A 13,959-nucleotide genomic window follows, 5' to 3' on the forward strand; every position below is an offset into this window, starting at 1 on the left:
GTGGGGAAGCAGAAATGGCTCAGTTCTCTGCTTAAAATGCGAGGTAAATGGGCTGTCACTTCTCCTGTGAAGGATTTTCCTCTGCTGGACAATGGTCTCAGATTTTGGAAACCCATATGCTTTTTTCCTTAGAACTGTTCCTTTGAAATTGAAATTGTCTCTTTTAGAGGAAGGAAATTTCCCGGGAACCTGTCTCTGAGAAGCACAGCTGAGATGGTTTTGCAGCTGAACGATATTTAAATGTCTGTTGGTTTGAATTTACATGAGAAGTTTGTAGTTGGAAAACCACTGAAATCCATTGAGCAGTTTTCTTTAGGGATTCACAGAAATGTTGCAGGACAAACGGTGGCACCATGCCCAGGATCATTAATTACAAAATGTGCTAATCAAACCAGTTTGCAAATAATGGCCTGTGTTCTATACTTTATTGGAATAATAGTGCGTGGTTTTGCTTGTGGTTTTCTTCCTTAACATTTTTAGTGCCCCTAATGCAACTTCAAAATGGCTTTTGGCAAAATCTTCTCTAACATAATGCACTTGTATTGCATGACCTGCATGAGGATCCTGACAGACAGGGAATTGTTGGAGACCTTTAAGCTGACACGTGCTGACCCAGTCCTACAGACTCTGGGACTTCTTTTGAGTTTTTTTTCTCTCTCACTGCTGAGTCTGTCGGGTCCAAAGCAGTAATACTCCTTCTAGACCACTGCAATGTCTGAATGAGAATATTAATTTTGTGCCCTGTGGGACACTCTATGAGAGAAGCTGGGAAAAGGGTGAAAGTATCAGGTTATAGCCTTGAACTCCACTGGATGTGAAGTTCCCTATTAAGAATGTCAATAGCGTTGGAAGAGCAGATGTTTGATTTAAATGCAGTGGAAATGCTTTCGGGAGAGAGTATTTTTCAGCTTTAGAATTTGGCACACCAGTGTAAAGCACAGCTAAAGGGAAACTGTTTATCTGACAGAATTTGTTATGTAGTGTAATCAGTTTGATTTTCTTGATATATATATTTGTCATGCAAGTTGTAACTTAGCTTGACTATTATTAATTAGTGTGAATGTTAATTATTTAGTAATATGACATCAATAAATATATTGTGTTTATTCAAAATGGAAACCAAATCATTTAAGTCTACTTTAACACTGATGTGAAAGGTAGTATAATTTCTCTGTCATGCAGAAAATAACCTTAAAACACTTGATTTATGAGGAAGGTTATATTGTATTTGCAAAAGAATGTAGCCTTTTAGTAATGGGTAGGAAGCTTTCTTCTGAATGCTTTAAGTTCTTTTGCATTTGACTGATGGTAAAAAGTCGACTAAAATATGAAATATAGAGGCTTCCACACTCACTCAATACTGCTTCAGTTTCTTTCAGAGTGAAATCATTTATTGTTACTTCTCTGGCACATAAATACCACCAGTTAGTATTGAATGCAGTGTCTTCCCCAAATCCTCCAGATCCGTGTCGTTATCAGGTGAAGGCCATACAGCTTTCCCTTCCCCAGTATATCAGAGGATAATTGGCTTCTGCTGGCACTCAGAGTGCTTCCAGCAGGAGGCCTTTTGAGTGGCTGTAACAGAGATTCCAGCAGGAGGTTGAAAGTCTTTCAGCCAGATTTACCAATATTCCAAGCTTTGTGGGACCAGAACTTCTGGGGGAAAGAGAAATACACTTGCTCTATTTCAAGACCATCTGGAAGACCACATAATTCAGCAAATATATTTTGGGATGTAAAGGGCCATTATGACTGTGGGTTTTATGTAAATAGAGGACACGAGCCTGTGAGAAAAATGGAAGGTGATGATGTGAGCAGGGAACATTTGGTACCAATTTTAGTTGTGCTTATTAAAGCTTGTTCACTGCTGGGACTCATATTTACAAACAAGGAAGGGCAGGGTGGGGACATGAAGGTCAAAGGCATCTTTGGCTGCAGTGACCTGGAGATGGGAGAGCTCAGGATCTGAGGGGAAGGAGCAGGACAGAAAACAGGATCACATACTGAAAAAAAGATCACAATGGGAAAAAGAAGCTTCTTTCATGTTCTTGGGCTCTTTTCTTACCGTAATGTCTTTCAGAAGTTTAACTTCATGTAGTCAGTTATACTTCCAAAGAAATATGGTAAAGCAAAATGTATTGCCTTGTTCTTGTGTCCTTTTAACAGTTTATATGTCATGGCAAAGCCATTAAAAAATGGGGGTAATCATCCTTAATTAAATAGTGAAAGCCTTGAATGTGTGTTTCTTTTTCCTCAGAATGGAAAATAAACTTAAATTGTATGTGCTTATGTTTAAGAACGTGTGAGACGTTTTTACTCTTGTGCTCTTAGAACATGAAAACAAATAAATACATTTAATATCTGAAGGATTTAGAACTGGCTTCAATAAATGTAATGTGGATTGAAAAGGGGTGTTAATGTCACTTGTTTTGCAGTATTATAGAAATGAAGAATTAAACCTCTGCATTTATCCCCTTCAATTCCATTTCCTTAGGCTTTGTTAAAAGTTTATGATGATGTTAGGAAATGAGGTTAATGTTGCTGTTGCTCCTAAAGATTTAGGAACTTCAATTGAATTTCAACAAAGCAATGGTAAGCTGCAGTCTCTGCCACAATCTTGTTATGTAGGTTTTTCCAGCCCTCAGCTCCCCTCAGTGGCAGCCAGGATAGGGATGGGCTGGAGACAGAGGGCCACGTTTGGGTATCACCCATATTTTCCTCTTCTCACAGTAATTATCCCACAGAGCCCCTTCTTATTTTTCCTGGAGAAGACCAATCTCCTTTTTTTGCATCCTGTTTTTTCTGTTAACCAAAAAACACTACTTTAGACCCTGAATACCTGTCCTGTTCTGGCCAAGATGCATTTCCTGATGATGGTGATACAGAATATGAGTAACAAAAACATGTGAATACTAATAGCATGAAGTCACACACAAATTGTGTCAGATTTGTTTAAAATTGTTTCTCTAACTGTTAAATATTGTCATCCCTAACTTGTCCCAAGTTCCTGTATTAGACAACTCAGGTATCTGAAGTTGTAAAGAAGGAAGAGATATGGGAGTCAAGATGCACATATTGACTGCTAGTGAGTGTAATAACTTGTACTTGGCATAACTGATTTTTAGAGTGGAGAAGTTGTTTGTACAGTACTTCATTGCTATAAATAAAAATAGGTTCTGAATTGCATCTGTAAGTTAGAAATTTAAGTTCTGAGAGATGATACAAATAGGAGAAAACCTCTCTTCTTGAAGAAGGGCAATAGCTTGGTACTAACCCTTCATAAATACGTTTTTCTTCAGAATGTTGAGTGGAGAGCTCTGAACTGAGATGGGTTGATTGGGGGGTACAGAGCATTGTGGTAACAGGTTTAAATATTACCCACTACCCTTCATAGACTGTAGTGGAGATCTTGGGAAATACAACATCCTTTTCAAGGGCAAATAGCTTTGACAGCAGCGTCAGGCTTGTCCTGTGTTATGTTCTACCTTAAGTGTTGCCATTGCTGCAGCGTTCCCTGGGTTCCTCTCCATGTGGTGTTTAGAGCTGGGAAGGGCTGTGGGTGTTCATTTGGTTTGCAACAGGTAGAAGGTATCACCAGGTTTTTGGACATGTTGACAGATAGCTTTGATTTAAATGCACCGTTTCAGTTTTGGAGCAGATCGAATAATTCATGTTTTCTGTTTATCGTAAAGGATTTTCTAGTAATTGCATTTGATTTTTTAATGTGCAGTCCAATGAAGTTCTGAAATTATTTTGGAGGCAGTCCAGTTGTTTTGCTGCACAAAGTTTCCTGTAAAGCATATTAAATACTCCTGAGTAGAGGGGGAGGTTACCACAAGCTCTGCACAGATGAAATTTGTACTACATTTCAGAGAAGTAGGGGGAATAATGAGGGTGAGGAGTTTGCATATGTACTGCTGGTGTGAGGTGCTGTGTGCAGTCAGCTTCTGTGCCATTCAGGGCTTTCTATCACAGGCTTCATTCTTTTGAGAATTTAGTTTTATTTTGCAACTCAGGCAAAGCCACAATTCTTGTAGTTTCTCCTTGTTGTCAAGAGTGCAAGGAACCTTTTCATGAAGTTACTGATGGAAATTTAAAATATCTTTCAGCTCTGAGCCCAAGGATTTGACTCTTTGGAAGAAGCAAAAGGACATAGTTTATCTAGAAAAAAGTGACTGTACTACTCAAGTGTGGTATATGGTAATTCAGAGACATCATTTAATCTACTATAGAGGGAAAGCTTGTAGCAACATCTCTCCTTATCTTGTACAGGCTTTGTTTTGCTATTTTGCCCTGCTCTTGCCTTCTTTATTGATGTTATATGACTCTTTTTACTGCTTAAGTTTCTCCTTTGTCACATGTCAGTATTTTAAACTGTTTTACACATTTTCATTGGCGAAAGTCTGAAGAACTTATTTTTTCTGTCACTCTAATTTACTCTGCTTTAATAGACACTATAAATTGAAATGCCCTCTGTGAATACAGTAGAGAATCAATTTAAATAGATTTTTATTGGAGTAAATAATTTCTTTTTGAAACTAACAGCTTTGAATATTCATAGGAGAAAATAAAAACTAGTCATGATAATACATCCTTATGAATAAATTGAGAACTAATAAATAGAGACTTTCAGGATGGAAGAATGGAAATGAACCAAAATTGAGGTGCCCTGCTTTCTCAGTTTGTTGCTTGATTGAAAGGCTAATGTTTTTTATTAGACTTGATGATCTTAGAGGTCTTTTCCAACCTTAGCATTTCTATGATCCAGTGATTCTATGAATATTTGGTGGTGTTCTGTCACAGAAGGGTAAACTCAAACCCACACTCTTGTGAGAACTCCAGGATGGCACCTCAACCCTTTGTAAATGTAGTTTGTAGTTTTAATTAGGAGAAGTTGTAATTTATTAACTTTATTCTTGCTTGATGTAACTTTCCCCATTTTTTTATCTGCATTTTTTAACTGTTATTAAAGTCCATTTTATTTCTGGAATAAAACAGGAACAGAGGTCTAGGCACACATGGAGAACAGAAGAATATGTGCAATTTGTGTTCCCAAATTGCTTTTTCTGTGGGTGCCAATCATGATACCTGTGTACAGTTCACATCTCCCACACAAATTTTACTTCAGCTCCTTTCCCTGTTCCTGAGACATTTCTGTATTGACCTGTACAGTCTTGACTTTTATTCATCAACAGGCACTTGATGAATACTCTCTAATTTGATAGCAGATGTTTAAGGTTTGCATGGTAATTATGTTATAGATTTTGAGTAAGATTAAACTATAAATATTGCACAAATCTATAAATTCCAACAGTTTTACTATAACGTAATTTGCTTAATTAAAAAATCCAGACAAAACTGAGAAGAAAGGCAGGATTTTTGTTATTTCTAGCTTTAGTATTTCCTTTCATGTGCTGATCGTGCTTGCAGGCTTTAATATCTAATGTAGATACCAAAATCCGTAACAAGGAACCTGGGAAAAACTGCTCACTTGCTTTTATAAGGAAAATAATTTTTTGTGCCCCTCTCCCCTATTATAGCCTAAGGCAATTTTATAAGAAATGTCTTAAGGGACTGCTCTTGAGAGAGGCAAAATCCTGACTTTACAGTAGTGTTAAATGAAGTCATGGTAACAAAATGAATATAAATAGGTCAGCTTCTATACTATAGCAGTCTTTCATATATTTTTGTATTATGAGGCATTTATTTAGAGGAGAATGGCGAAGGCAGCCTTAGTGTTTCAAAGCCCCCATAAGCATGAAAGCAGGTTCAGGTGTGCTCAGTTTGACTGTCCGGGATTGCCCGTTCAAACTGGGGCTGGGCCGGGGGTTGGCTCTGAGGGCTCTGAGGGGGCAGCTCAGTTCCAGATGGTCCCACAGGGCACAGCTGAACCCTTTTCAAAGCCCTCATAAGCGTGAAAACAGGTTCAGGTGTGCTCAGTTTGACTGTGATTGCCCGTTCAAACCCCCTGTGCTGGGGCTGGGCTGGGGGTTGGCTCTGAGGGCTCTGAGGGGACAACCCAGTTCCAGATGGTCCCACAGGGCACAGCTGAACCCTTTTCGAAGCCCCCATAAGTGTGAAAACAGGTTCAGGTGTGCCCAGGGGCAATCAGGTGTCCATGATTGCCCGTTCAAGCCCCCTGTGCTGGGGCTGTGCTGGGGATTGGCACTGAGGGCTCTGAGGGGACAGCTCAGTTCCAGATGGTCCCACAGGGCACAGCTGAACCCTTTTCAAAGCCCCCATAAGTGTGAAAACAGGTTCAGATGTGCTCAGTTTGACTGTGATTGCTCCTTCAAACCCTCCTATGCTGGGGCTGGGCCGGGGGTTGGCTCTGAGGGGACAGCCCAGTTCCAGATGGTTCCACAGGGCACAGCTGAAGCCGTGAATGGGATGGGGTGACCCCGGCAGAGCAGGGACAGCAAACACCCCCCAGACGGTGAGGGGGAGAAGCAGCCCCAGGAACACTGGGACAGGTGTCCATGCCGGTATCCACATGGGCAGAACCCATGGAGCAGGGAAAACTGGGAGGAGGAAGGAGAAGCAGGAAGGAGCTGCTATGGATTGGGCCCCTTGTGCTCCAGAAGTGTGGAGGAATTGTAAGTAAAGGAAAAAAGTTGGTCTTGGGAAGAGGGTGGGTTGGGGACAAGGGTTTTTAGAGTTTGGGGGTTTTTTTTGTTTCTTACCACCCAATTCTGTTTTAATTGGCAATAAATAAATTCCCCCAAGTGAAGTCTGTTTTGCCGGGGTGATAGTTGGTAAATGAGCTCCCTGTGTTTATTGCAACCCACAAAAATTGTCATTTGATCCCCCCCTCCCCTGACCTGTTGGAGAGGGGGACGGAGGGAGCGGCTGGCGGGGCCTGGCACAGGGGAAGGCCCACACCAAAACCGGCTTTTGAACTCCACAGAGTTATTACGGAGCCATGAAAAAAAAAATATATATAGCTAGAATTCCCCTTTCTGATGCACAGCTGCACATCTCAAGGTCATCCAAGCACTGATTGGTGTGATTTGTTAGTTATAACAGATCAAAGAAATACAGAAAAGAAAGGTTTTTGTATCTGGGGATGGTAAAATAAGGCAACAAGATGTGTTAGAGGACTTGTGCTGCTTGTGAGAAGAGTCCCTGATTCATGAAGGCCATCCAGGTTCTTTGTCTGTGACACATCTTAATTACTACCATAAAAGCTCTGCACAAACACTTGCTTTTATATTCCGGATGCAAAACATTTGCCAAATATGTTTATAAATGCACACAGCAGATTGTTCTGGATGGACTGATAAAGTGTTCATTGCTTGGGAGCTCGTGATAAAGCCAGATGAAAAATGAGAGGTTAAGGGTTGTATGAAAATGTGCTGTAAAACAGAATGAATGCTTACATACCAGACTGACTTGCATATCTTCTATTTAACTACTAACAAGATGATAAAGTTTCAGGTTTGTTTATAGTGCTACTCTAATTAAAATTGAAGTGTTTTAATACTTAAAATTAGGGGTTTTTGTTTCTGGAAATGTGCTGTCCGGGGTCATCCATTTGACTTTAATCTTTACACGGGGGTAGGAATCAGCTTTGCTTTAGTGTTGAATTTTGAAGTGTGGGGTTTTTTCTTTTGTGTTTGTTGTTGTTGTTGGTTTTTTTGTTTGTTTATTTTTATTTTGGTTTTGTGTGTGTGTGATTTTTGTTTGGTTTTTTAATTGTTTGTTTGTTTGTTTTGTCTTTGTTTTCTTTGGATTTTTGGGGGTTTTTTTGTCTTGAAAGAGAGAAGGCAGAGGAAAGTCATTAAAATATGTGCATCTCCTTCCTTCCTTCTCACCCAAATGGAGCTTTTTAGTCACTGGACTCTTGTAGTGTGAGGAGGGATGTTATAAACTGGTTTTTTGACTGCTTCAAACTCTGTGCTGCCTGCAAGCCTGGAATGAAGCCACCTTCAGCTGTGTTCTAGCTCTCCTTTCTCTCTCACGAGTGTTTTCCTTCACTTTCATGGATCTTGCATCTATTGATTCTTCATAACTCCTTCCCTGAGATTACAGCTTCCTGGGCTTTGCACTTTCTCTTCCTCCCTTCCCTGCACGGACTTTGTATCTTCTAGAAGGACACTCTGTGTTTAGCTCTGTCTGTCAGTACCTGTGCATTCTGTTTAAAGCAGGTGAAATACTTGTATTCTGTTATCTCATTTATTTGTATTTAATGTAAGTGCTTCTGATATCTCTGCAAAAAATAATGTTTAAACATAACCATAGAACATGCAGTAATTTAACCAGCACAGTGTTCTGGACATGAATGCATTGATAACCTTGAACCATCATTACAAGAGTGAGAAAGTGGCTCTTAGCACACTTATTTGGGAAGCCTGAATGTGATAATTTCTGAGCTGATTCTCATGATAATTTCATTGCCAGATGCTTTATTGTTAGTATATACCTAATTTGCTTATTTAATACTCCCAAACGGGTTTTTCTTCATCTTGTGTTAGAAAAAGGTAGAACCTTTTCTTGTTCACATAAATAGCATACAGAAGTGGATATTTCTGATACCTTCTGTCATCTTCAGCTTATATAGCATTTACTTTTTACAACATTTAGGGATAAAACCTAAACAAAATCTAGTAATTTTATACTTTTCAGCTGTGCATGATAATTTTCCTCACAAAAGTCTTTCAGCCCTCAAAATGTGTCTGTTTCTGTTGGATCTGTGTCTGGTTTTCTTTTTTTCAAGCAGGACCAAAACCAGTATAGATGCACAGTTAAAAGATTGTGCATCTTTTCATCTGAAAATTGCTTGATAAAAACAGCAGATGAATCCACTTCCTTCAGCAAAACAGATGTGTAATCAGGTTCAGAGAAATTAAAAAATAGCTTATCAAAAGGGATTGCATTGATGTTTGTTTTCCTAAGTCATGCAAATCTAGTGGTCTTATAGGAAAACAAACTCAAGTAGGTGGAAGTTCTTTTTTCATCTCATCTTTGCTGTTTTTGGTGAAACAAGTCAAAACCACTTGCTCTAATAATGTGTTTCAATAGAAAACACTTAATGTTTCTCTTTGTGGATGTTCCTCCATCAGACCTAGTCTTGATAAATGCAGGTGTCTCTGCTTAGAGAGCTTTTATAAACCACTCCTGGACGAGCAGGTCTGTGATCAAGGCAGTGCCAGCTTGTGAAGGCTCAGTGTCAGTCCATCTAGTCACTGTTTTCCCAAGTGAGACTCAAACATTTCAGGCCTTTCAAAGCGGGGGGAATGGAGCTCGGTTGTTTAAAAAACAACATCCAGCTGCAACAGGCGAGCTTGCTTTTCCTCCTGGATTCCTTGCACACTGGCTGGAGACATGACTGTGTAGGCAGGAGCCACTTTGCCCCACAATTGTGATCCAGCAGATAGTGGAGTAGTTTGGACACATGTCCTTATCTTAGGGATGGCCTTGGTTGTTGGCCCCAGACTTGCCTTTCTGTGGACTTCCCATGTAGTTATTTTCTGCAGGGGGAAAAAAAGTATTTCCTCTTCTGTCTGGTTTTGGGGGCTTTGGTTTGGTGGGGTTTGGGGAAGGGTTTTTTTTCCATAATTGAATAATACTAGTTCTTTTGGAAAGGATTGTGGTGTTAGTTGTGGGGGTTTTTTTGTTTGGTTGGTTGGTTGGGTTTTTTATGGGGTTTTTTTGTGGGTTTTTTCCTTGTTTGTTTGGGGGTTTTTGTTTGTTTTTGGTTTTGTTTGTTTTTTTTTTTTTTTAATTTGTTTCATTTTCTTTACTGATGGTGGTGGTGTGGAGTTTTTTTACTGTCTATGGTGATTTTTCTCTTTCCAAGTAGTTTTACTGGTGGATTTTCTCATTAGCTGCTTCAGTCTCTTTTAGGGTGCAGGTAATGAATATTCATATCTCCCCCTCAACATAAATACCTGAGTAAATATTAGTAATTGCAATATCAAAAATATTGAGAATGTTTTTTTTGTTGGGGTGATTAATTGATGCTGACTGTTCAGAACCATTCAGTTCACTGCTGACTGAAACCAAGCTTTTTCACCTCTCCATCACTATAAACCTTTGAATTTATTGTATGTTTGGAATAAGCAATCCCTGCTGTGTATAATGAATCCTCTTCTCTGTAGCATTAAGTTCCATCAGAAAATGGGCCTCTTAGCAGATTGAGCCTAAACCTTAGGGATAAGAAGTTATTTGGTTTAAATAGCACGACTTGACACTACTCTTTGATGTAAATATTTTAAAGCATGTAAAAACTGGATTGATGTTCCTCTAGGGCAATTCAGTGTCAGTGTGGGAACTTATTTATTAATCTCTTTCTCTCTCTTTCTTTCTTTCTCACACTCTTTCCCTTTCCAAACTTATTAATCCCCCCGTCTTTCTTTCCCCTGCTTTTCTCCCTCCCTGCCTCTTTCTTTGTCTCTCCCTCCTCCCCTCTGCTCCCCAACCTGTGTCTCTGCAGAAGCACAAGGTGGATCTGTTCTACAAGCTGCGGCACGTGATGAACGAGCTCATTGACCTGCGCCGGCAGCTGCTCTCGGGGCACCTCACCCAGGATCAGGTGCGGGAGGTCAAGAGGCACCTCACGGTGAGGCTGGACTGGGGCAATGAGTAAGTACTGCTGCCACCTCATCCTTCTCATTCTTTTCAAGTAGCTTCTATTAACAGAAACCCCCAACACACCGTTTTCTTTCTGCAGGTAGAACGTGGGATTATTCGAAAATCCAATAGAGCTTTCTGCAGTGAGTTTGTTGCACAGTTGTGCTGTTGCTATAAAAGGAGCTGTTTACTGGAAGGCCTTTTCTAAGGCTCTCTGCACTTTTAAAAGGATTAGGTCACTTTACTTACTGTGTATCAGTTTAGGACATAATAGGGAGGATGTGTTCAGAGCTACTAAACCCACATTTTTTTCCACGGAAGAAGTATTTTAATGGTTGGTGCAAGGAGTAGAGAATCTCACAATTAACAGGGACATTGGAGCTGAGGCTGTGATATTTGGACTTTTTATATAATGACATTTCTCAGAGGTTTAGACTCTCCTTTGTCAGTTCTGTGGTGAATTTGTGGAGGGTTATTTTAAAGCCAGACAACTGCAATACATTCACATAGAAATGGTAATTGCCATTAGACAAAATCTGGCCCTTGGCCAGCATTGTTTGCTCTGAGATGTGTATCAGACAGGTAAGTTGTGCATGACACACGTATGACTCTCACTCTCAGGCATATAGTGACTCCTTTTCCACCAGGAGTGGGATTAGTCCTAATTAGCATGTGGGAGTGGGGAGGCATCCTGTAAGTTGGTGACTAAGGAAGAAAATCCAGTATTTTTCACTAAACTTCATTTGACTGATTTTCTTAGTCACCTCCTCAGAATCTGCTCTGAGGGTCATACCTGAAGTTTAGTGAGCCCCCAGCTTACGTTTCATGTCTCTCTTGTTGAAAGAAGGCTCTGAAGGACATGAATAGGTTGCATCATCATTGCTCTGCAGTGCAGAGTTAGATATTTTCCATTCTCATTCCCAGTAGAATAAATGGGAACCAAGAGACTGTTTTTGCACGTTACACCTGCCTGTTTTTGCTCAGAGTTTATGGATGAAATTAGCAACAGGAAGCAGCAAAAATGTTGTAAGAAAAAAGATGAGGAGAGCAGAGAGCAGCAGTGAAAAGGATAGGTTGTTCTATGAGGCAGCTGTAGACTTTTCTTTAATGTAAAATCACTAAATAGGAAGATCATTAAGACTGTAAGTTAAATCTAATGTGTGACAGTTATGGAGAAGCATCAGTGAAATCAGTAAATATAAGTGTGTTCATGATTATGTTCATCTGCTCAGGATGCTTGTGTGGGGAAAGAAGAACAGGTATTGAACCTCCCTAGAGAGAAAGGTACATAATATCAGAGATACCTGCAGTATTTAAATTTAAATGTGTGGGAATTGGAAGGTATATCTGCAACATTGCTCTTTTCCATAGAATTTCTGGAAGAGTTCTTCCACTTTCTTCTGTCTCCCCTCTCTGAGTTTTACCATAAAACTTAGGACCACCTGTCTTAATCTGCTAAAAAACCTGATGATTTTCATATGTATGTTCACACAGTACTGCCCTTTCTCAAATATTATAATAATGTTCATTACTTATTCTGTCATAATGGAGATTTGCCAATAAAATAAATGAAAAACGTTGTTATTAACATGCATTGTTGTTGACTGAGAAGGTTGAATACCTGCAGTTTGAGCAGGGCTGTAATTATTCAAGGTAGAACCACCGAACATGAGATATTCCGTGACCAAGTAGCTTTCAGGAAACACATCTGGTATGTAGTGTTTGCTAATTTAGTGAAAAGCTACTTTTATCCTGACATTGGTCATTACTAAATGATATTGTTTGGGAAGGAGTGATGCAAACGTGAAATGTTTGGCACTTCTGTCACCACCAGTGAGGGGTGGATTTTCAGTTTGTTGAACTGGTGTCATTTTCCCCTAAATACACTGACAGTGTTTCTGGAAGCCATTTCTTATTTGTCTAAGAGAAATAAAAGGATACTAAATGAGGCTTTGATATGCTGAGAGAAGGAATCCAAGGAAAATTGGTGGCTGCAAAATTAAAGTGGAAAAGATCAAGGTAAAGTGGATGTTTTTGGAGGAAAGGAAATGAGATCATGCACACTGCAGAGGTGTGATGAGCTCTCCCAATCTGTTCTTCAAAAGTGGATGTTCATCTTAAAGACCTTTTTTTTTTGACTCTTTAGACATACTGCTACAAGGTTCTTCTAGGAAGAGTTGTTAGGACTTGTGATTTTATGAATTCTAAATGTTGTAGAGTTTGTATTGTAAATAAATGAGATACTATAAATTAGGATCATTCTTCAAAATTGCCATTAAACCCAGATTGATTTTCTCTAGAAGCCCAGTTAACATTGTGTATTCATCCCTTTCAGTATTGAAAAAGTCTGTAATTTTGTCAGTCAGTTTGTTTTTATATTACTTGAGAGAAAGGTATGTAGAGATTTTAGATGGTGGATTTCTAAATTATTTTTCTCCCAAAGAAAGGAAAATTCTAAAGATTTCTATGTAGAAAAGGGAGAATGTCTAAATGTCAGGTGGAAGTATCCCAGGCATGTGCTATCAAGAGGTAATTCATGGGTTTGGGCATATTTTGTAGGTATAATTGGTAAATATTTTTGAAAGGCGGTTCAGTGTGAAGGCAGAATAAAAGAGCACAAGAATTTGCTTGTAAGAGGAAGTATTGTGGAGAGAGGAACTGTCGAATAAACAAACCAGCACATTATGTAATTTTTATGCATGCTATGTTTTGGAGAAATACTGCTTGGCAGCTGCTGCCCCCAGTATTTGGTAATAGAGAGTGAAAGTGGGCCACTGCCTGTCGTTGCTGTTCCAAGCATTATGTTGTCAGTCCTGCACAGACTAAAAAATAATTGATAACAAATTGAATGTATAAAGCTGAACTTGCACCTGCACAGCAAATGACAGCGTGTTGGTACCACAGCAAAGACACCTTTCTTTGCAGGGAGCAAGTATTGTGCAGGATTAACATAGTATTAGAGAATGAGAATCTTCTGGGCTGAAAATCCACGGTGTTAAGGGATTTAACTAAAAATAGGATATTAGATAAGTTTCACAGGGATGCTACTGCAGTTGTGTTGAACATCATTAAGTAGAAGATAATACATTTGTCATGTGTTGAGTAATGAGTCCAACCACTGTTTGACCTCAGTTCTCCAGAGAGTTGGAATGATGCAAATACAACCATGTCAGGCTGGGATTGGCTCTGCCAGGTTTTCCTGAAGAACTTTATTAGGACTTCGGAACTGCCCTGGAGCTGTAGTGCAGGGACAAGTGGGTTTGATAACCTTAGTAGGAAATTATTTGTTCTTATCTGTGTGTTGAGGAGAAATTCCTTTATCAGTGTACTTTAGGGGTGGGGGTGTGTGTACACATGTGAATGAGGGGGGTATTTTGGAGGTTGTTT

The 13,959-nt window shown here is 39.5% G+C and overlaps 1 protein-coding gene across 10 annotated transcripts in view; it reads left to right on the forward strand.

The window, feature by feature from the left end:
* Positions 1-13,959, forward strand: part of DOCK3 (dedicator of cytokinesis 3) — a 192,389-nt gene that overhangs the window by 52,527 nt on the left and 125,903 nt on the right. For all 10 annotated transcript variants that reach the window (XM_032699099.1, XM_032699096.1, XM_032699100.1 and 7 more), the window contains exon 6: positions 10,436-10,584. In XM_032699099.1, the coding sequence (XP_032554990.1) occupies positions 10,436-10,584 (149 nt within the window). The remainder of the gene's footprint in view (positions 1-10,435; positions 10,585-13,959) is intronic.

The sequence above is a fragment of the Chiroxiphia lanceolata genome, chromosome 11 (assembly GCF_009829145.1).
Source record: "Chiroxiphia lanceolata isolate bChiLan1 chromosome 11, bChiLan1.pri, whole genome shotgun sequence".
NCBI classification, from domain to species: domain Eukaryota; kingdom Metazoa; phylum Chordata; class Aves; order Passeriformes; family Pipridae; genus Chiroxiphia; species Chiroxiphia lanceolata.